At 50.8% G+C, this 23,141-nt stretch overlaps 2 protein-coding genes across 8 annotated transcripts in view; one reads left to right on the top strand and one right to left on the bottom strand.

Annotated features, from left to right (window-relative positions):
* Positions 1 to 11,472, top strand: part of ASTN1 (astrotactin 1) — a 41,707-nt gene extending 30,235 nt beyond the window's left edge. For 3 of the 6 annotated variants that reach the window (XM_090145970.1, XM_031595560.2, XM_090145972.1), the window contains 7 exons: positions 1,005 to 1,273; positions 1,557 to 1,690; positions 1,835 to 1,986; positions 2,288 to 2,423; positions 2,506 to 2,606; positions 3,327 to 3,510; positions 8,054 to 11,472. In XM_090145970.1, the coding sequence (XP_090002096.1) occupies positions 1,005 to 1,273; positions 1,557 to 1,690; positions 1,835 to 1,986; positions 2,288 to 2,423; positions 2,506 to 2,606; positions 3,327 to 3,510; positions 8,054 to 8,288 (1,211 nt within the window). In that variant the 3' untranslated portion in view covers positions 8,289 to 11,472. Of the gene's footprint in view, positions 1 to 1,004; positions 1,274 to 1,556; positions 1,691 to 1,834; positions 1,987 to 2,217; positions 2,424 to 2,505; positions 2,607 to 3,326; positions 3,515 to 6,811; positions 6,975 to 8,053 lie in introns of those variants that run through there. The other 3 variants (XM_090145969.1, XM_090145971.1, XM_090145973.1) reach the window with 3 other exon arrangements.
* Positions 11,473 to 13,815: 2,343 nt separating this feature from the next.
* PAPPA2 (pappalysin 2) overlaps positions 13,816 to 23,141 on the bottom strand; it is a 73,502-nt gene continuing 64,176 nt past the window's right edge. For both annotated transcript variants that reach the window (XM_090145966.1, XM_090145967.1), the window contains exons 21-22: positions 17,805 to 17,903; positions 13,816 to 15,991 (exon numbers count right to left, since the gene is read on the bottom strand). In XM_090145966.1, the coding sequence (XP_090002092.1) occupies positions 15,917 to 15,991; positions 17,805 to 17,903 (174 nt within the window). In that variant the 3' untranslated portion in view covers positions 13,816 to 15,916. The remainder of the gene's footprint in view (positions 15,992 to 17,804; positions 17,904 to 23,141) is intronic.

The raw sequence follows: 23,141 nt of genomic DNA, 5'->3' as shown, positions 1-23,141 counted from the left end.
CTGGATCCAGATGTAGCATCTTTTGATTGCGAGTACTTGTTGTTTGGGGTAATTTTTTTTTTTTTTTTTTTTTTTTCCCTCCTGCAATTTCCTCCTCTTTGATTTTCCTGCTTGGAGGCTTTTCAGGTCTGGCAGTCTCTTTCCACCCACAACATCACATTTTGGTTTTGCTCTGGCACCTGCCACTTTCCCTCCTTTGCTTTTTGTTTGCAAACGTCAGGAGCTGGATATCGACTGAGAAATTGCAAGAGACATCTCATTCTCTGGCTCCTCTGCTTTCCCTCTGTGCCTGTGAAGCTGCAATTCACAGCCAGCCCAAAGTGATCCAATTCCAACTCGCTGGGGTGGCTGAGCAGTGCTCCTGTATCCAGGGCTTTGTTTAACAGCCCTGTTTTCCTCGCAGGGGTCTCAGAGATTGGCTTGGCAGACCCTTCCATAGGAAGTTCTTCCCACAGAGCTGTGGATGTGCTGCCAGCAGCACCCCACAGCCGCAGCTGGCAATGCCCTCAGCCTCCTTCACTTCTTCCCACCCTGCTGCCTTGTCCTCATCGTTGCTATCCTCTTAAGAATCACCTAATTCTTGGGGACAAATGCAAGGAGGCAGGCATGAAGCAGCTGCCAAAAGGGATGTGCTCCCCGTGCCTCTGTGAGTGGGGGCTGCTGGCCTTGACGGGGGCTTTTTGGGAACCAAGGGAGCAGAGAAAAGAAATGAGAAATGAAGCTGATTTAGAGGGAGGGACCAGATGGGTCCTTCGTGAGCCTCCAGCTGCAAGAACGAGGCTCCCTCTCGTGGGGACCCAGTGCAAGGGTTGGCCCATCAGCAGCCAGGCAAGGGGCCGGGGAAACTGAGGCACGGATGATGTCTTGATTTCTGCTCTCAAAACCAGAGGGCATTTCATCCCTATGGGGGGGAGGCGTGGGTCTGGGCACCCCCTTTCCTAGGAGCATCCCCTTGCAATGGTATGGAGGCCATCCCTGCCTCCCTCTTTTCTCCCCTCTCCCAGGCAATTCTCCATCAGATGAGTCAGAGGAGCGCGAGCGGGACCCCAAAGTGCTCACCTTCCCTGAGTACATCGCCAGCCTCTCTGAGTCAGGCACCAAGCGCATGGCAGCGGGTGTGCGGATGGAGTGCCAGAGCCGCGGGCGCTGCCCCTCATCCTGTCCCCTGTGCCACGTCACCTCCAGCCCTGATGCACCAGCGGAGCCCATCCTGCTGGAGGTCACCAAAGCAGCTCCCATCTACGAGCTGGTCACCAACAACCAGACACAGCGGGTGAGAAGCTGGGGGGTGGTGGGGTAGCATTACGAAGCTCTTTGCAGGCAGCTTGCATCACACCAAGTTTTGACAGCTCTTGCTGACCCCATCCCCAGGGTGGATGGACCATGCTGAACCATTTCAGTGTCACCCACCAGGGAACAGATGAATCATAGTGATCTCTTCCAGTCTTAATGATTCTAAGATCATCCAGTCCAACCATCACCCTATCGCCACCATAAGCGCGTGCTCTGATGGTGGGATGTCAGTCTGAACTTACCCCCCTTCTCCTCACTCCCAGCTCTTGCAGGAAGCCACCATGAGCTCACTGTGGTGCTCAGGCAGTGGGGATGTCATTGAGGACTGGTGTCGCTGCGACTCAAGTGCCTTTGGGGCCGATGGACTGCCCACCTGTGCACCTCTTCCACACCCCATGTAGGTCTCTGTCTCACCTCATGGTACGGTGGGTCTAGGAGGTGGCGATGGCCAATGGGGTGGTGATAGGGGGTGGTGGGGCAGGTTTGTGGGGCGGTGGGCCTTGGCCTCTCAAAGTGCTCACCAGCAAGCATTGCTCTCCAGCCTGCGGCTTTCCACTGTGCATGAACCCAGCAGCACGCTGGTAGTGCTGGAGTGGGGGCACTCAGAGCCCCCCATCGGGGTGCAGATCGTCGACTACCTCCTCCGCCAGGAGAAAGTGACCGACAGGATGGACCACTCCAAGGTGGAGACTGGTGAGTGGGGCTCAACTGCAGGGTGGGTGGGATGGAGATGCTGGAGAACAATCTCTAGCTCCCTGTTTGCAAGGGGATGCTGCAAAGTATTCCTTATCCCATAGGAGAGAAAGTAGGCCCTCTCTCCTTGCCATGACAGTGAGCCTTGCAGGGGGCCCACAGATGGTAGGGAAGAGCAGTGGGTCTGTTTCCACACCAAACTCATGTGTGAGCCTTGGTCTGCCTTCGCAGCATGGTGGTGGGCACAGCCCTGAGGACACCAGTGTCGTCATCTGTGGCATGTCCTCTTCGCTCCCCCTAGAGACGGTGCTGAGCTTTGTGGATGACATCATCTCTGGTGCCAAGTCCCCCTGCGCCATGCCAGCCCAGGTGCCTGACAGGCTCTCCTCCACCATCTCCCTCATCATCCGCTGCCTGGAGCCCGATACCATCTACATGTGAGTCACCTCCTCCACGCGAGCCTCCCTCACTTCATGTGAGGCCCAAGACCTGCAGCTTCACTGCTGTCCTTCTGGCCAGGTTCACCCTCTGGGGAGTCGATAACACGGGGAGACGCTCCAGGTCCAGCGATGTGACGGTCAAGACGCCCTGCCCCGTGGTGGATGATGTCAAAGCTCAAGGTGAGCCACTGACCTGTGCTGACCCGAGGCTTTGTGTGTGCCTACACAACTGGAAAAGAGCCTCATTGTTCAGGTCATAGAGACTTGGTTGGGATTTGGATGTGGAGTGGAAAGGCTATGCGTAGGGTGCGTGTGTATCCTGTGCCTGGGCGTAGGATTGAGTGTCCATAGGGTGATGCTTGGGACCAGTGACAGGGAGTTCTCCTGACTGTCGTGTCTCTGCACGTATCTCCTGTCCTGGCTGCGATGCCTCCTTCACCCCAGACAAATGCAGATGCACTCTGTGCTGCTGAGAAGATGGATGAAGGGGTAGGAACTCAAGACATGTTGAGGATAGGTGGAGAAATAGCTGAGGAAAATCTTGCTTGACCTGCTCAGAAAGGAGCTGATAGCATAAAATGGTGTCTGAAGAAATCCCAGTTGTGTTCCTTCTTTTAGATAAATGGCATTTTACTAACAGTACCTGATGTCACCAACCATTTCTCTTCCTAATTGGGTCAAACTATGAGAACCTAAACTGGATTGATTAGTCCAGCTGAGCCTGGGGAATGCCACCTACTCTGTTGTTCCTCCACTGCCTTGATATGACATTAATCATACCCCAGGGGGCAAATCTTGGCTCCAGTAAACGCCACGGAGGATTTGTCTCTTGGCTTCACTAGAGCTGAGCATTATCCTGTTCTTTGCACCCCACTGAATACCCCTTGTTCTTCTGCCCAGAAATTGCAGACAAGATCTACAACCTCTTCAATGGCTATACCAGTGGCAAGGAGCAGCAAACAGCCTACAATACCCTGCTGGACCTTGGCTCCCCCAGCCTGCACCGTGTCCTTTACCACTACAACCAGCACTACGAGAGCTTTGGGGAGTTCACCTGGCGCTGTGAGGATGAGCTGGGACCCAGGTAGGCTCAGAAAGCAGTCCTATGTGTAGGTTTAGAATTTGGCCATCTCCCTTGAAGGTCATAAATGTAGTAGCACAAGGTGGTGGAAAATCAGTCAGTCCATCATACTCTGCCACCCCACCAGATCTACACTGACCCTGGAGTTTGGCCCAGTCCCTTCATGCTAAGCTCCACCAGGGCTGCTTCAGGTGGCTGTGGCCCCTCCAGCTGCAGGGCGTAGGGATGCCCTCCCACATCCTGCCTATGGAGCCAGACAAGTGTTCCCTTCTCCCCATCTCCTCCAGCATCTTGTCTTTGAGCAATTTCTTAGTAATAAGGGTTTTTCCAGAAAGCTTAGCAAATTGGGCTGTGAAGTTATGCGGGCTGCAGTGATGTTTTGTAGCATCTAGCCTCCAAAGAACTGGACTCTTCAGTCTGTCTAGTAGTCAGGCTTTCTTCAAGTGTACATTAGCAACGGTTCCTATCTACAAAATGCACAGTGCCCTCCTCTGGACAGCTCTTCTTTCTGCTGCACTGCTGTTTTCCAGCCCTGCTTCTCCAGGTCATCACCTACTAGCAGAGGATCAGAGATCCCCTTTCCTCCATATAGAATCACAGAATCTTTTGAGTTGGAAGGGACACTTAAAGGTTGTCTTGTCCAACTCCCCTGCACTGAGCAGGGACACCCACAGCTCCTTCAGTGCTCAGAGCCCATCCAGCCTGACCTTGTCTGTCTACAGGGATGGGGCACCACCACCTTTCTGGGCAGCCTGTGCCACAGCCTCACTGCTTTTACTGTAAAAATACTTCTTGCTTATATCCAGCCTAAATCACCCCTCTTTCAGTTTGAAACCACTTCCCTTGTCCTGCCACTACAAGCTCTGCTAAAGAATCTGTCTCCTCCTTTCTTACAGCCCTCCTTTAGATACTGACAGGCTGCTCTCAGGTCTCCCTGAAGCTTTCTCCTCCCCATACTGCACAGCCCTACCTCTCAGCCTGTCCTCGAAGGGGAGGTGTTCCATCCCTTGGGTCATTTTTGTGGCCTTCCTCTGGACATGCTCCAGTAGGTCCACATCTCTCCTGTACCGAGGGCTTCACATATGCATGCAGCACTCCAGGTGAGGCCTCACCAGCACAGTGCAGATGGGCAGGATCACCTCCTTCACCCTGCTTGCCACGCTGCTTTTGGTGCAGCCCAGGATCTGGGTGGTTTTCTGAGCTGTGTGGGCACATTGCTGGCTCACGTCCAGCTGCCATCCACCAGTACCCCCATGTTCTTTTCAGCACAGCTGTGCTCCATCCTCAAATCCCCCAGCTTGGTTTTGGGGGTTGCCATGACCCAGCGCAAGACCTTGCACTTGCATTTGTTGAACCTCATAAAATCAAGGTTCATAATTTCTCCCTAAGGAAAGTCAGAAAAATTCAGCAAATATCTGATTGTTCTCTTGCATGCAAGGTCTCTTAGGCACCTCTCCTAGTTGAGCTTTGCTGAGGTTTCCACCAGCTCCTCATTCCCAAAGCACTGTGAGACCAGCAGGCTTGGACTCATGTCTCATCTTTGTTTTGAGCCCAGCTGTGGTTGGTGCAACTCTGTCCTCACTGCCACATGTAAAATCCATCCCCAGTTTGCATGCACCATGACATCTGTTGTGGTAGGCCTTTTTGTGATGAGTGCATCAAATTCCTGAGTTTGGGAATCTGGATTTGTCACATAGCCACAAATATTGCCATTAGTGAGGAAATGATTGAACCCCAGAACGAGGTGGAAGCTGCATCCTCCAGCTCCATGTGGCAGTGATGTTGGTATGGGGTGACAAGAAATGCCACTGGATTATCCAAATATTACCATTTCCTGCATGAACCTGCATGTCAGAGTGTGAATTCCACCCTCTGGAAATGCTCAGGATGGGATGACATGAGTAGCTGATGAATTGTTTGCAGCTCACATTGCTTGGAAAGACGTTTAGGCAGCTGCAGTCAGATCTGGTGATGACAAATCTTGGAAAGCAGGCCTCCTGTTTGATTGTCTGCAAGGGCAGAGCAGCCAGATTGGTGGTGACAGGACAAATCACTTGCAGATGATGTTATTTAGCCAGCAGAGAGTGTTTGTTTGAATGCTGCCGATGCTCCTTTGAAGAATGGATCTGAACCCATGAGATTGGCTCTGCAATGTTCTTCCACCTCCATGCTGTCGTGCCGTCTTCTGGCTCTGCCTGCTTGGGGAACGCTCATATCCCTTCTTCAGGCTGGACCTCTGGAGGGTTTCAGCTACAGGAAAGCCAGTGTTAGCTTTGGCTGGGCTTGGGCTCGTAGAATCAATCATAGACTGGCTTAGGTTGGAAGAGACCTTAAGGATCGTGGAGCTCCAACCCCTGCCGTGGGCTGGTTGCCCTCCACCAGTTCAGGCTGCTCATCCAGCCCAGCCTTGAGGGTCATCATCTTCTTCCAAGTAGCTCTGCCCTGGCTGGAAGTATGGTGTGGCTGTGGGTATTTCTATGTTCCCTACATGTACCCTTGAGCTGTCAAGCCAGCACCAACACAGCTGTATGCTCTACAAGCAACTCTTGCTTATCCAAGCAAAAATGTGACAAAGAGGGTTTTTTTTTCACCCTGCTATCATGATTTGTGTGTCTGCGACCTGCCCCGTGCTGTGTGGATGCTGTTACAGCTACCAATGGAATGTCTTCTATCCTGACCCCACCAACTGACCTTAAAGCTGGCTGGAAAACTCTTTCCAGCCCTTGGGTTGCTTCCATTTTCGTCTGGGTTTTCAGGCACATGTAATACTTGCCTGCAAGGTGCTTTATTTAGATCCATTACCAACACATTTGCCAGATTCCCTGGAGATTGCTGGAAGTGCTAGACAAGTTTAAGATGAACATAATGTGTTTTATCTGGACAAAATGTTGTTCTTGATAAGAGTGTTAGAAGTGCAGTTTCTAGAGGAAAGCCATGAAAAGAAGAGAAAAATAGTTCAGCTCATATTTGGGTGGGATCATCTGTGCTCCTCCACTGCTTCTTCCAACACAAGAGGTTGGACATTCAGCACTTCCCATTACCACGATAATCCCACCCCAAAGCTGTGTTGCCCCAAGGGTGCTGCATGTCTTTCTTCTGTTGCACATGGATCCCTCCCCTCTCTCTCCCCCACCTGACCTTGTCTCCTGGCTTTTTAGCTAGGCTGCACAGACAGTGTGGGTTGCCTGATGGCTCTCCACCAAATGCTACTGCTTGTTTTGCTCTCCGCAACTGGCAGATGCAAAATGTGCATTCCAAAAAGTGGAGGGGGAGGGAGGTGACACCACATCCCCTTTTCTTTCAGAGCTTTTTGGAATTCAACTTATGTTGTGTGCCTCAATATAGTCCTCCTAGCTAGCGTGATGTCCTGTGAGACGCATTTCCTAAACCATTATTATGAACATTGTAAGTCATGTATCAGGAGTGTCATTGATTGTACTTACGTTTTATGATACTGCATCTTGTGGGGCTCATAACAGACCCCCACAAGCCAAACTAATACAGATAACAAGCATGAAATTGTGACTGCTTTTTTTCCCCTAACTCTCCACACTCAGCCTGCTGGTTCCCACTACTGTGCATTCTTTCCCCATCTCATCCCTCTTAGGTACTTGACAGGAGGGAAGTGATGATCCCAGTGCATTGCCTATGCCATGCCTGGGGAGATTATAGAATGTCTTAGATTGGAAGGGATCTCAAAGGTCATCTACTTCCTACATCTCCTTAGGGATGCCCTGCACTGAGCCACAAGTGAGCAGCACAGCTCCCAGGTGCAGTGCAGGGGAAGGGTATTTGTGGTGGCCAGGCATGTTATGTTTTGTGACTTATGGGATTTCTCTCCACTGCCTGTTTGATCCCACTTTACTGCCCTGTGATTTGGGGTCCAATATCATAGAATCAGTAAGGATTGGGAAGACCAATAAGATCATCTAGTCCAACCATCAGCTCATGCTTGTTAAGGTTCTAATATCTGTGTCCATTAGTGTCATTTCTGTGCATTTCTTGAACCCCTCCATGGATGGTGACCCCACCATCTCCCTGGCTGCCAGTTCCAGTGCCTCACCACTTTCTATGAGAAGCTTTTCTTACTACCCAACCTGAACCTCCCCTGCTGCAACTTAAGGCCCTCACCTCTTACTCTACCATTGTTACCCAGGAGTAGAGGCCAACCCCCACCTCACCACAGCCTCCCTTCAGGCAGTTGGAGAGTGATGAGGTCCCCCCCCTGAGCTCCTCTTCTCCACACTGACCCATCCCATTCCCTCAGCTGTTCCCCATCAGACTTGTGCTCTAGGTCTTTCAGAGCTCAGCTGCTCTTCTCCATTGCAGCAATGGAGGTGATGCTGCTTAATTAATCACTGACATCCACCTCTATGCTACCATTTCCCAACGGGAATTAAACCCTCACCAAACCTGAACTTGCGTGGGGACGATGCAGAGCAGAAGAACAGGACGTGGGCAAAGTCACGGGCATCCCTAACCACTTGACTTTTCTCTGTTCCCGCTCTTCTCATCCCCCTCCCACCACCCCATCGCCTCTCTGCAGGAAAGCCGGCCTCATTCTCTCGCAGCTGGGGGACCTGAGCAGCTGGTGCAACGGGCTCCTGCGGGAGCCCAAGATCAGCCTGCAGCGCTCGTCCCTCAAGTACCTGGCCTGCCGTTACAGCGAGATCAAGCCCTACGGGCTCAACTGGTCGGAGCTCAGCCGTGACCTCAAGAAGACGTGCGAGGAGCAGACTCTGAGCGTCCTCTACAATGACTATGGGGACAAGGACTACTGAGGGCCGCACGCCAGCCCTCCCGGGGTGGCTGTGGGGGTTTTATATATGGACTGGGAGTGGGGAGGGCATCTCTGGAGATAAAAAAAAAAAAAAAAAAAAAAATTGGGACTGGGGAATGAAATGGCTGCCCTGCGCAGGACCGACTCAGTATTAGTTTCTTCTTCAACTTGGCCAACAGCCTTTCTAGGTAGGAGTCTTGTGGGACCCAGTTTTCTTGGTTCTTTTTCTTTGTTTCGCCAAGAGGTTCCTCATCTTGTGGGTGCGGGTGCATGGCACAGGGAGGGCAGGCTGGAGGACACAGCCCTCTGCACCACGCTGTGTCTTTGCCTCAGTCACAGGAGAAGCATGGTGATACCTATGGGAAGGGAGAGCTGGTGATGCAAGTCAGGTTGAGATGCTAACGGTCATCATGGAGCGAAACAGTCACTGGGCATCCTAGAGCTTTTGTGTTTTGTTTTGTTTTTTCTAATTGTAAGGCATGAGGTGGGACCTGACTCAGTTCTGATGCCACTGCAGGGCAGGGCTGGCCTGGTGTCACCAGCCCAGGGGAGAGGGAAGGAGGTGGTGATAGGGAAACCAGCTCCTCAGGGTTCTTCTGCCATGGTCAAAGCCCATGCCTGCTCAAAAAGATGAGAGTGCTCAAAGGCAAAGCTTGGCTTCAGGGCCAGCAGCTACGTGGACATAATGGTGGGGGTTTTTTTTTTGTTGTTTTTTTTTGTTTTTTTTTGTGGGATCAAACTCTTAGGAAGTCAACAGAAAAACCCTTTCCATTTTATTATTTTTCAAATCCACCATAGTAAAGGCTTAAAAGCAATGACGAAGTAGTGTTTAGGAGAACCCTAGCCAAGATAGCAGCATCCAGTTGGCACGAACAAGGCTGTTTTCTGCATCTGCTGCCCTGCTGCTCCTTAGCCACGGTACAGCCCAAGGCGTGCACAGTGAGAGGAGTGGGACACAGCATACCCATCCTACAGGGCTGCCTGTCCTTTGTGCTCTTTCTTCAGGGGATGTTGCTTTCCCATATTCAGGCTCACATCTGCATCTCTCACTAGTGACTTCTTTTTTTTTCCTAAAAAAAAAAAAAATCAGAGAACTGGGGTTGTTTTGGGACACTGGGCTCTGCTCAGAGCAAACTGTTCTCCAGAACCCTTCTGCCACTGCTGCTGTTGGAGGCGGCACAAGGCTTCATTTTAGCTTCAGCTCCCAGCCTACTTTGCAGAGGAGGCACCCCTGGATTTGCCGGCTGTGCATCTTTGATGTGGACGAGACAGGAACCCTGCTGTATTTTTTCTTTTTTCTTTTTTTTTTTCTTGTGATGCCTCTTCAGAGCGAAATTTCCTTTCCACTTTTCAGTCTTGGCAGGAGCGCTCTTCAGCCTGTCTCTTTCCATTTCCCACTTCATTCCTACTGCTACCTGCCCAGGATGCGGCTGGAGTATTTGTGTAGTGTTGGATGGGAGCCACCAGCACTGCCCTCTGGTGCTTGCACAGCAGCCAGCACAGGAGCATCCTCCTGCAGGACCACTCTGCTCCATCCCTCCCTTCCAAATTACAGACCTCTCATTCAAGGCAGCACCTGGGAGTTGCTGTGAGCAGCCAGCAGCAGTCAGTATTACCTGGGCACTTGTGTGAAACCTGTGATGAATTCATCTAGCAGGGCTAGGTGGGCCAACACCTGCTTTTAGCAAGGAGGAAGTCAACCAAGACCTTTGGACCTCTTCTCCCATGTGTCTCCTTATATTTGGATGTGCCAGACGATGCCAAAAGCTTGGTGCTCAAAACAAGACTGTTTCTACATGCACTTGGGTAGGTGTCCCGTTTCCTTCCAGCCACTGGGAATCCTGACCAGGATGCTTTGGGTTGGTCTTTTTGCTTCTTCCAGCCGACACCAAGTCATCCTGTAACTTCAGCCAGACAGCTGACCAGGGATGGGCAAAGGCCACAACATCCAGTGCCTCAGAGCAAGGCTCGGGCCAGGGCTGCTCTGGCCCATACACAGCTTGGTGGCTGGCCAAGTAATACTGCTTACGTGGCTTTTATATGGAACACAGAAGGGTTTCCTCTTGGTAGCAGCGTCCTGTCTTTCATTGCTGATGAAATTCAGCAGTTGAGGTGAGAACAGCACAGGAATGCTGCCAGGAAGACCCTGAGTACTTGCACCTTTCTTGTGGGCTCCTTCACCCAAAATTGATGATGGGGCGCCCTGGATGTTTCCGTTGTGCTCCCATTCCCCTACTTCAAAGCCCTTGTGTGGTCACTAAAAGCTCTGCAGAACCAGCATCCCTCTGGTTTGGGATCTTCCCAGGTTGACCCATGCTGCTCTGGCCACTGACCCATGCCAAGATGGGTTTTGCTCCACGGGGCTGACTGTCACAGTGTTGCTGCCCATCTGTGCATTGCCCTTTTCCACGACAATCCTGGCTTTAAGGAGGCTTTCTTCTCAGTTTCTCACCCTGTCTCAGCAACTTAGAAATTTGTCTGAATTTGCATTCTCTTGTCCAAATCCCTGAGTTAAGAGCTCAGTGCAAACACCAGCTACGTGCCACCGTCTCTCAGACCAAGAGGGCTGTGTTCACCCCATGGCTGCAGACCCATCCTTGGGGAGATGTGTGGGGAAAGCTCCAGGTGTGCCATACCTGCAGAGCTGATGTCCTTCCCCATCTGCCCAAAGGTGCTGCCCGTGGCTCTGTGCAGTATTTCCTCTGCTGGATCTCTGCCTCTTTCTGTGCTGCTGAAGAGGATGGTTTTTGTCCCTTTCCTATTCTCCCTCACTCCTCTGCTCTCTCTCCTTGATTTATTTCTGAGTTAACGAGAGATCATTCACCTGAGAAGAACCTCTGGGCCATTTTCTTTTCTCTGCTATGCCCGTTCCCCCATACTAGCCTTACTACCTTTTACTTGTCGTGCCGTTATTTAACATATGAAGATGGTTTGGTCCTTTTATTTCAGAAGATGGCTACGATTCATGTTCCTTGATGTTATATTAAAACTCTAATGTGACGTTTTACTACTGTAGATTGAAAGTAGGGTGCTTTAGGGTGGGATAGCCAACGGGGCAAGAAACGCAAGACCCATACGGGTTACTTTAAAAAGGTTTTAAATGAAAACAACTACAAAAATCACTGTAGCACTATGTAAAACTCCAGATGATAATTCAACTGACTATTAAACGGAGCTGTTAGTAATCCGTGGCTCTGGCAAACGGGGGTGTTTGTTTATAGATTTGGTCCTGCTGATGTAATCTGGTGGTGGTGGATGGACGCACTCATCCTTTGAACTTGGTGCCTCTTCCCACAAGTTTAGGTGTCTGCTCTGGGTAGCCAAGTACCAAAACACAACTAGAACCACATCCCACACTTGCTACCTGCTCCATGGCCATGGGATGGCATAGATACCCGCGACATTTGGGTTTTGGGAAGGATGACGTGCCTTCAGCCAGGGGCTCTCAGTCCTTGTTTTGGAAACCTCCATGAATGCTGGGAATGTGGGAGCAGAGTCTCAAATTAACCTGTTTTTATTCAGCTATAATGTGAATGGATGGTGCTATCTGGTGGCCAACCACCTCTGGGAACTTTGGGCTCCATTTGGCAGACTTTTGACAGGGGTCCAGCAGTGTAAAGAACACCGGCTGCCTACAGGTGATTTGAAAATCAGTGCCTGAGCAGATATAGCAGGTAATAAGGATGCCTTAGGAGTCTTGTATAGTGTGATTTTTGTTTCTGCTGCTCACGACAGCTACAGCATGCCCATAGTTGGCCCCTTCACCAAGATTAGAGTATTTTCCCACCAGCTCTGTTAAGTATCATGGAACAACTTAATTTTTTTCTCTCTTCCCACTGCTAAATTGCAGGAAAATAAGTTAAAAATACACCCAATGCTTTCCTCCCGCTATTTTCCACACAGCTAAGTGCTGTGGCAGCCACTGCACTATAACTTGTGGAAGAGAAGGAGGAGGTTGGTGATGAGGTGGAGGAAGAGCAGAGGGGGGCCATGTGTTTCCAGGGTGTGTGGTTGCAAGTGTGAGAAGTCCAGCCATCCCATATAGCAATTGGCAACCCTGTCCATGGCAGAGGAGTTGGAACTGGGTGATCCTTAATGTCCCCTCCAACCTAAGCCATTCTATAGTGCTATGAACTATTCAACTATGGAATCATGGAATGGCTTGGTTTGGAAATGCTGTCTCCTCAAGGGTCGTCTGGTTTGGAAGCAAGAGGATAAATTCACTCAAAAAATGGCAAAGTGGGCTGTAAGGGATGCACCACCAGCTGAAGCTAAGCAGGAGCTTTAGGGCCTGGAGAAGGGGTAGGCAGAGCCCAGCCTTGCTCCTGACAGCATTCCCCAGCTCCCTAGCAGCAAACAGATGTGTAATGAGTGTTGCTGTTGGCCATCCTGAAAAAGGAGTTGCTAGAAGGGGTTTCTTAATTAGAGAGTGGACATGAATGACGTGGCAGCACAGGAGCCCTTACACAGGATATCATGTCCCCATGCTCCCAGGATCTGTCTCGTTTTTTAATGCTGTGTGGTCTTCTTGAATAGTGTAATTCTGTCAAAGCTTTCCCAAATCCAGCCTGCACAGTTGGAAGCACCACCATCCTTGCTGAACTGTGTACCCTTTGTCTTGGGAATGCAGAGGTCGGCCTCTTGCTCTGAAGTTTGGTACTTGGTGATGAGGGGATGAGATGAGAAACCAGCTCTTCACTTGGCTACTGTCCTGGACATTATTCTAGGTGCAAAACCTGTACCTGGAATCCTGGTTGCTTGGTGGCTACCTCCATGCTGGAGGCTGCAGAGCCTCGTAATGCCCTGTTCTCTGTAGGAGTTCCAGTCCTTCCTGACCTTTCCACTTGCTCAGCCATGACTCACCTTCTCCGCTGTCTGCAAGGCAGGCATGGCAGAGGAAAGACAAACAGCTTCCAGCACGGATTTGGAGCCAGGGTTCTGCACTGTGTGCTAGGGCAGGTGAGTGCTAGGTGCCAGGATGCAAAGTAGGGAACACTGGCCACCAACTGGTGTCTTCTGCCTTGGGGACATGGGGTGTCTGTGGGATTTGGGGTCTTCCATGGGACAGGGATCATCTGGTACTGTGGCATCAGTTCATTTTGGTCCCTGTGTCCTTGCACCTGGGCACCACAGTGAGGTTGCCCACTTAATGCAGGGCTTTTTTGTGCACCTATACAAAAAAGATCTGGTAGAAAGGAAAGAGGGGAAGGAAGGGAAGAAGGGAGGGAGAGAAGGAAGAGAGAGAAGGAGGAGGGGAGGGAAGGGAAGGATGGAGAGGAGAGGAGAGGAGAGGAGAGGAGAGGAGAGGAGAGGAGAGGAGAGGAGAGGAGAGGAGAGGAGAGGAGGGAAAGGTACTTAGAGCGCTTCCCCAAATGTTTATGTGCCCAACCGTCTTCCCCTCCCAGCCCAGACCAACTTCAGTTGAAGCAAGGAAGCAGGAGAGATGAAGGATGAGAAGATTATTTATTTTTCATAGATTTTTATAAAAAATAATTATCAAATACAAAAAAATAAAAATAGCAGCAGCCTCCATTGTGAATAAAACCCTAAAGGGGACACAAACCACTCAGTGTTGCTATAGAAGAACAATATTTTGGTACGTAGAAGCTATCCATCCATGAGAAGCACAAATCTCCCCCAGCCAAGCCAGCACCTTGCCCACCATTCTTTATGCCCATGGTGATCAGGGATGGGTCATGCCCAAGACAACGATTTTAATGAGAAAAAAAAAAAAAAGTCAAATGTTGGCGTCTAAACACATAGGTGCCCAAGTAGAGCTGATATTGAGCAAGTGGCAAGATACCAGGGCTTGAAATTCTCCTATCTAAATCCGTGTGTAACCTGCACTCTGTGTGTGTGTGGCTACCATGGTCCCATGGCCAGCAGGTCCCCAAGGTATCCCTCAGTCCTGCTATGTCTGTGATGGGGTAGGCTGGGACACCAAGGCAGGAGGAGGCTGGCCGTGGGGTGAAGGATAGGGAAAAGGCTCAGAGGAGGTCACAGCATCTCCTGCCTGGGACTGCTGGGATGTCCACGTGCCTCTGCCCCCTGCTCCTTTCCTTCAGCCAAATGTAATTCCTGACAACGTGGGCTGCAGGAAAGATGCTACCAAAAAGCCAAAGGATGCCTTGACAATCCCCAGTCTCTCCACACCGTGTCACCCTCTCTCCATCACTTGGTGCCAGACAAACCCTGGCTTGGAGCCTGGCTCCACTGGCTCAGCTCGTGTTCTGGGGATGTAGTGGGGCAGATGTGAGGCTCCCAGCCACAGAGTGGGGGTGCAGAGCTCCTGGACACGGATGGGTTTCTGTGCTCTTGCTCCATGGTCCGTTCTCTGCTCTTTCCAACCCTTTTGTCTTTGTAGCATAAAACCAGCAGTGACAGTCCCAGCTGAGCCGGTACCTTCCCTACTTTCTGTCTATATGGAGCTGTGTCCAGACCCCAAGCCTGTGGAATCTGCCCTGGGAGCCAAGGTTTTTTGCTGGGCTCTTTCGAGGCTAGGAGCAAATTTGAAGGTTTTCACTTGGTTTCTAGAGGAGGAAGAGACCCAAGAAAGGCTGTACTGGGCATGCAGTGCAATGGGCCACAGAGACGGTGATAAGGAAAAGCTCAGTGGGAGATGGTGCTCAAAGAATCCTGATGAGTCACTGGGGTTCTGCCCCTCCCTGTGCTACAGGACCTGATCTCCTCCAAGATCTGCTGACTGCACTGCTGAAGTTCATGTTTGGAGATATGGGGAAAGAAAAGGAGGACCCCTTCAGCCTCCTTCATTGCAGAGCATCACAGTTATTCTGGCTTGCCCATCACATCCCTCCTCTATCTGGGTCTCAACAGCCAAGGTAAGTCTAGGGCACAACATTCCTTTTCAACCTCAAAATCCTGCTCCAGGACCAGAGCAAGGCAAAGCTCCAGTGAATCCCAAGGGCAACACTTGCCATCAGCAGATACTGAGAGTACCTCGAGGTCCTGGCCTCCACACCATCCACCTGGAACTCCCTCCTAGCTTGGCTGGGATGTTTGGCTTCTCTCTCTGTCGTCCTTCCAGCTCTTGCTCCGCAAACGAGGGGAAATTCCCTGCTCTTCCTGCCCTGACCTGCACTTTTCCCAATGGTTTGTACTTCACAGCAGCATGGGTGTGTGACAAAGGGTATCCTTTCTCAGCTTCATCAAGAGCAAAGAAAATATAATATATAATACTTTATATATATTATATATATATATGTATATATATATATATATAATTAAGTTTAAATATTTGCAGAGATCACAACTACCTCGACCTTGCTAAAAGAAGCCTGTACAGCAGAGGGAGGGGAGTGAATAGTGACAAAATTCAGAGCAAAAACGCTGCACCAGGACACGTGTCTGCAGCCGCATCCAAGCTCCCAGTGCTGGACCCCACGCGGAGCCCCTTGGGCTGGACCCGAAGTCCCTGGCAGGAGCCTATGGGGATGGGGATGGGACCACCTGGCCTCCTTTTCCACAGCCACCACCTACTCGGCGGCCTCCGCTGCCATCCTCCTGTCTGGCTCATCCACGTGCCTCCTGCCCCGGCACCCTGCCGCCTCCTTTGGTGTCCCTTCGCTCCTCCGGCGCTCGCCTGACTGATAGAGGCCCTCCATGCCACCACTACTGGTTCTCCTCAGCCGCCGGGTCGCGGCACGTACACTCGTCCTGGTCACAGTCAGCAGCGAATGGGATCACCTGCAGTGACACAAAGGAGACGTTAGCCCAGATCAAGCCTCTGCTCTGAGATCCCTTGCCCACCTCCATAGTATTTCTCCATCTTGGTGTGGGCAGGCTTTGGGCTGAAGGTGGTGTAGAGGAGACCACCAGGCTTTGCCATCACTGAGAAACAGCTCCGCTATGGGGTGTCCCAAATTGTGCCCCATGGCTGAGCTTTGTTCTTAGCGTTCTCCTCTTCAGCAATTTGCGTTTCAAATTTTGCCATCACTGGTGAGCTTGAGTCTTGTGCCCCAAACATTAGGGGGAAATGCCTGATGGGCATTAGCCATTTGGACTAGGGGAGACATGTCTAGATTTCAGTTTTACTTTGACCCTCATTGTCTACGTCTGAGCCCATGGTCCTGTCCTTCCACCTGTTCCTAGTTCTCCAGGCTCAGCCATAGCATGGCTTTGTCCTTTCCACCTCTTGGAGGAACTCAGCACCTCCCACCTACAGCAACCTCCATATTGTCTGGTGTAGGAACCAAGTTTATGCCTACAGTTCTTGTATGCAACAGATAAAGAAAACCCAGGCAGGCTGGATGCAGTGTGGGCAGGAATGGTCTTCAGCAGGAGAGGCAGTGGGTCCATCTATGGTCATCCACATGCATGAGAGAAGGTTGACTACATCAACTGTATCCAGCCAAGCAAGCTTATGTCACCTCAGCTGATGACAGCAGAGCAGGGTGGAAGGGCACCAGCAGAATATCTGGCTCCTGATCAACAGATGCCAGCAGTGGGCCACGGGAGTAGAGGTAACCAGTTCCTATGGAGACTTTATGCAAACCAGGCTCAGAGCCTGGAGTTTTTCTTACTGTGGGAGCATATCTGATTTTTGACAGCCAGTGAGAGGCTGGAGAATCTGGTGTGTTCCGTCCTTAAGAGAGAAACACAAGAGGCTCGTGCTGCTGGAGAGCTGCCTGTGGGGCACACAGAATGGGCTGTGTCTCCTTGGGACTGCCTGTCCTTTATTTTGGCCAGAGATCCAAATGCCTGAAACTCCGAGAGCCATGCCCTGCTCTGAGATGTGCTATCAGTGTGGAGGTTTCACTCATCACCTGGCTGTAAAGCCTCTTCTCTCCTATCTCAACTGGATCTTCCCAGGATTTCATTTTTACCTTACTCTGTGTGTGCGTGTGATGAAAGGAAAAATGATTCAAGCTCCACAACAAAGATGAGAAGATCCAAATTCACATATTTTTGCACTGAGAAATTCTCTTGTGCCCTATGGTTTGTTTTGCTGCTGGATATGTTTAGGAAGGATGGGCTGTGAGTGCTGGGTAGCAAATTAGGTGGGAGGGGTGGTTGTGGTGGGAGACAGAAGAGGGTCTGCACAACTCTAATGCTAAGTTTCTCCCTATATGCTATTTCTCCTTTTTTTTCCCTCCCAAGGAGAACTGGGAAAGGCAACTCATAGCAGATGCCAACGGACCATGCCAAAATGCCAAATTCCCTTGAGATCACTCAATTTTACAACAAGGTGACTTCTGACTCACCGTGACTAGCGCTACATCCTATGGAAGGCATGTATTTGGGACTTATTTCCCAAATTGAGAGGGAATCCTGTGAGCCTCAGCATGAGCTGGGTTGAGCTTTCCGTCCCTCTGGCATGGGTCCAAACCTCACTGTAATCAGTGGAATGATGTCTATCAGCTTCAGCTGGTTTTGGTTTAAAATCATGGGTTTGTTGATGGGAGAATTGTGTTGCAGGCCTGGTTCCACAGCCAGCAAAGCACGGCTAATGGTGACCACTTAATCCCAAATGTCCATATTGTGGAGAATGCTGACTTACCTTCCTGGAGGACAGCGTGGAGGAGCAGCAGTCACCTCCATCATACTGGCAATATGCCCGGTTGTTGATGGTGTCACACCAGCCATCTGCTAGGAAGGGCTAGAGAAACGAGTTGTTGCTGAAAGGGTTATTCAAAGGTTCCCCCCGAGAGCAGAAATCCCATGTCCTCAGCAAGCCCTCTGTGCACTGCTCTCATGCAGTGGCACTGCAATGCAGCTGTGCATATTCACAGCCTGAGAAGGGCTCTGTAAGAAGCTGACCCAGCTCTTCTCTCCATCACCACTCTTCCCACCCAAAACCCTTCTTCTAATGAGCTTGGCTCTGAAGTTGAGCTTGGTGACTTGGGCAGCTAAGAGCAGAGAGGCAGTTAGGATTAATAGAGCATACTGCTAGAGAGTTGGTGTTAGGAAGACAGATGCTTTATCTCCCTTGGACTAGGGAGTCCAAGGTCAGGAGTGTCCCAGAAGATCATCTGCCCAAGCCGAGAATTGACAAGCGGTGGCAAGGACTAAGCCTTTTCCAGAAGGTTCTTGCTCTGGCTCTGACATCAGAGGACATGTCCCTACAGTACTCTAGACTCTAGAGGCAGCTCTAGCCCTCTCTATAGGATACAGCTCCACCAAACTTTGCCAAGCTTAGGACTACAAGCCTACTAATCCAGAGGTCAGATGGGAAACAGAGATCTCCAAGCACTTACTGCCTGCAGTCAAAATCCAACTCTGGCTTGAGTAGAAAAGGCATTAACCCTACTGATAATGAGAAATATTGGCAACATGGCCACCTTCTAGCTTCAGACTTGGCCATCTTCATTTTCATTTCTCTGCTTCATGGCTCCATATGGTTGAGTAGTGGAGGACTTTCACTGAGTGGCACAGCCCAGTGCCCTTTGCTGCTCTGCTGTGAGTCACCATGGGGTCTCCCTGATCTGCTGGGGATGCGCAGAGCCTGTCTTTGTGCAGCTCAAACTAACGCCCCAACATTAACAAGCCTTCCTTACTTTCATCTGTACTGTGGAAGCAGAAAGCTATTCCAGTAGAATAGCTTTCTGACCAGAAACATTAAACGGCACGAACAGCCATTCAGAAATCCACTTAATTTTTTTTTGTCTGGCTACATGAGTCATCTGATTAGAGAAGAGAAACAAGTAACTGGGGCTGAGCAGCAGCCAGCTGGGCCTGAGAAACAGCGCTGCACAACTGGTGCAACCCAGCAGCGTGCATGGGGTGTGCTTGCAAAGAGCTGTCAGGAGCTATAGCCGAAGTTTATTTAGCACAGATCCACATCAGCACCACCAAGCAACAATGGGATGTGCTAACAAAATGGAGAGGCCATTCATAATCTGGGTGATTAGCAGTGAAATATTTCTCCTGCTCTGCACTGGCAGCTACTGGCTGAACAACCGTGGCCATCCTCCTGCTGTCATCAGAAGAGGCTCCTGGTAGAAACCTGGCCATCCCTTTGCTCAGGAAAGCAGCCATCTCGTTTCACTGGGTCTAGTGGTCGCAAGTGATAAATCAGAGGACTTCAGGGTGCAGTTTCATGAATACAAAAGGGTAAATACTCCTCTTCCAACAAAGATGCCCAATGGCTCTTAAAGAATGGCGAGTAGAAGTCTCTGGTGAGCTGGGGCTGGCAGATGCAGGATGCAGGCAGGGGACTGGCCGCTGGTGGGGATGTGCTCTGAGCGTGATTTTCTTTCATGGTGGAGTTTTTCCTTGAGCTTCACTCCATGTTTCATGACTCACTGGCAAAACAACACCCGCTGCTTCTGTAGTTTCCATCTAATTACCGCAGAGGATTGCTGGTCCCAGCTGCGCAGGTCTGAAACGATTTCCAGATCATGCTTTGTGTGCAAGGTGGGGGAGGACAGAGGCAGGAACAGGATGGGCAAGGAGACACTCTCGCTTTCTCTCTATAACTATTAGGGCTAATTGCCCCCTTTCCTCTATCGGCCAGAATGTGTACCCCACCCCAAACAAATATAGGCTCCTATGGCAACACATGTTGGGGAAACTTAACAGCTCATGCTCCAAATTACATTGGAAAAACATTTGAGGGAAAAATAAGAAATGACTAACTGGACTGGAGACTCCTGAGAGCCAGGAGTATGGGTTGGGGACACTGGCCCCGTTCCTCGCAGCACCAGGACAGGTTCAGCCTCATTGCTTACAGGACAGTGGCAGATCAAGGAGAGCAACCAGAGTTGGGCTGATAAAGAGATGCTGCAGCTCTCATTGGATCTCCAACGGAGATGCCATGAATCCTGCTGCTTTGCCAAAGAGCCTCCAGGTAGCTCCAATTTTTGCGAGCAGAAAGAGTGAACTCTGGCGCTGCCCTTGGCTTCCCTTGGTCTTTACTTGTGTTAGTCTCATCATGGTCTTGCAAGAGTCTAGGGAAGGACACAGACAGTGCAACCAAGTACGAGCAGGTGATTTGAGAGAGAAAGCCACCCATGGATGCTACCAGCCCACATTTAAACTGTGTGGCTCTGGAGAAAAATACACTAGCATGGGGCAAGGAGAGGCTGGACTGTGCCAAGGTCTCCAGGAGGACTTGGAAGTGTGTTAGAACATGATGGGGAGCTGTAGGGCCAGGCTGCATGCCACCAAGAGCTGGGCTTTGTCATCCATCTTGAGTCTTGGCAGAATCATCACCAGGGCATGTGTTAGCATGTGGAGAATGGCACCTGGCACCACAGAGCCAGGCAATGCACTGCCCTAATAAAAATAGTAACTGTGCACCAAGTGTTTTGCCCACAGCATTTTTTTTCACCCCTGTAGAGTCTTCAGAGTAGGAGCTGAGGCTGCTGGCTCTGTCGCTGCAGATGAACCAGACCAGACAATATGGGAGCGTGGGGCCACCTCCTTTGTTCTTGTCCCAAAGTCATCAGCTAGGTGGATGAGGTCCAGATGCTTTTCTTCAATCTTATATGTAGGTTGATTCACTGTGAAAGAGCTTGGAAGGGTGTGACAGGAACAGTGGTGAGCAAGGCAGCCAGAGAGGCTGGGTTTGGGGAAGGCAACAAAGCAGAACGGATAAACCACAGATGCCATCAGTATTGCACATAGTTTGGTGCTGCGTCATGGGCACTCGGTGAACAGCATTTCTCAGAAATGCAGGCTTTGCTCTGGTTGAGCAGACCTGAAGGCCCAGTACCTATCTACTGGCAATGACCCGTTCCAGATGCTTCAGAGAAAGGTGGAAAAAAGAAAAAAAATGCAATGTGCACCTGGCCAATTACGTTCTGAACAGCTCTTCTGTGCTGCTGTGGAAAATGCTTGTGATTTCCATCTGCCTATAGCTAGAGAAAGCCCAGATCCTAGTTTCAGAATTCAGCCTCCGTAAGCAAAATGTTTCCTCCCAGCCTCTAGGATGCTGTGCAGGTCCTCCGCTTTGCAGTCACACTGATTCCGTGTAAGGAGGGCATGTAGACTGCTCTTGTGCTTTTACCAAGCCATCAAACCTCTTGCTGTCTTTGTGTCTTTTCCTTTGGGCAACATATTTTGGGTTTTGATGGACTTCAGACCCTTTGCATTCTGGGATGGCCGTGTTTTACCCTGCAGGTGCCTTTGTTCTTCTCAGCTGTAGCTCTCATAGCAGCCCCAGAAGAGCAGGGAAGCACCATTCTGGCATGGGCAACAGGCAGAGACCAGCCCTGGAGATGTCACTGCCAAGCTCCATGGGAAGACTGGAGATCAAAGGGAGATGATGCAGAAAAGAAGCAGGGTCATGGCTGGGTGATAACCTCTGCAGGGACATGCCTGCACATGGTTTGCTCACTGGCTGTGCAGAGCACTTGCTTTTCCAGGAGCATCAGCATGTGCTCAGCACCAGATGCAAGAAAGCAGTGGCTCTCACCTTGCACAGGTGGAAACCAGTTGGTGGTAGATGAGTGTCAGCCCAAAGCCAGGCTGATGGCCACAGGACATTGAGCTGTCCTGGGAGCTGGAGGCAGGGGTCGCCTCCAACCTTTCCTTCTTTGCCACCCCATTGCAGCCCTAGGAAAGCTCTGCTATTCCAGAAAATCTCTAGGAGGACACAAAGAGTGCCCAAAGCCCTGTTAAAAGCCAGGTTTACTCAGCCCTCCATACATCCACCACCCCGTGGTCTTCACTTGTGTCCCTGGAAAACCCCTCACAGAAAAGTCCTTGTCCCATCCCTTCAGCACCAGTCCAAAGCACTGTTCCCCTATAGAGAAAGCAGGCTGCTCTCCATCCCTCCAGCCACAGCCACAGTTAGAGGGATGCTACAGCACAGTGTCCCCAGGATGCATCCCCTTCCTTGCTGCTGCTGGTGGGGCAAGGAGCCCGACAATTCTTGGCTCTCCCAGCTTGCCCAGGGAAGTTGACGGGGAATGCAGACTGTGGGAGGAAATGACAATGTTCATTGTTTGGATTGAATATTTTTCTTGGCCCTCTCTCTATTGCAGCGTGCCTTTTATTTCATTATTTTTTCTCCCCCCTCCCCGACACCCCGAGCATGCTGACTCTCCCTCTCTCCTTCCTGAGGCTCTCTGGCACGCAAGGAGGAAATCAGCTCTGAAAAACACAGAGAGGGACAGAGAGGGAACAGGGCTGGCATCTCGTCAAGAAGATTTTTGGGATGCTTCGCTGCCCTGAGCCACTCTGAACAGCAAGTGAGTGCTGCCCAGCCACTGTGCCCAGAAGAAGAGACCTCGAGGGAAGAGAGCTAAAGAAATTTGGCAAAAAGCATCTGAGACCAAATGTCTGGGAGAAGACGAAAGAGGAATAAATTCCTGCAGCCCCAAGTGTTTTGTCCACTATTTCTGTGTCACCTGGTTTCTGTCCCCCAAGCCATTACTGTGCTCCTTTTAGAATCACAGAATCATTAAGGTTAGAGAAGAATTCTAAATCTCCAAGTCCAACCCCAGTCCACCCCACCATGCCCACTGCCCATATCCCTCAGTGCCACAGCTCCATGGTTCTTAAGCATCTCCAGGGATGGTGACTCCACCACCTCCCTGGGCAGCCTGTGCCACTGCATCACCACTCCTTCTGAGAAGAAATTTTTGCTAATTGTTGTCCTCGGAGCCACATGCCCCCAGGATGGCTTGGAAGTGAAATGAAGAAGCGTCAGTTGTTTCTGAGCTTGCTGGTGTCCCCAAGCCACTCATTATCAATCACATCTTCACAAGTCCCCTTAGCCTTGTCCCTCGTACACCCTGATCTTGCTGCTCAGAGGACACAGAAGGAGGAATAACCCAAAGGCAGGAAAGAACAAGCAAGGGAGATGCCACATGCAGACAGCACTCCTGGCAAGCCCGAGGGTCTTCAAGGGGTGTCCCCAGGGCTTCCCATCCCACAAGCCTGCCATCCT

This window comes from Phasianus colchicus, chromosome 9 (assembly GCF_987193195.1).
Source record: "Phasianus colchicus chromosome 9, bPhaCol1.hap1.1, whole genome shotgun sequence".
In the NCBI taxonomy this organism is placed as follows: Eukaryota; Metazoa; Chordata; class Aves; order Galliformes; family Phasianidae; genus Phasianus; species Phasianus colchicus.
This window is presented reverse-complemented; position numbering and strand designations above follow the sequence as displayed.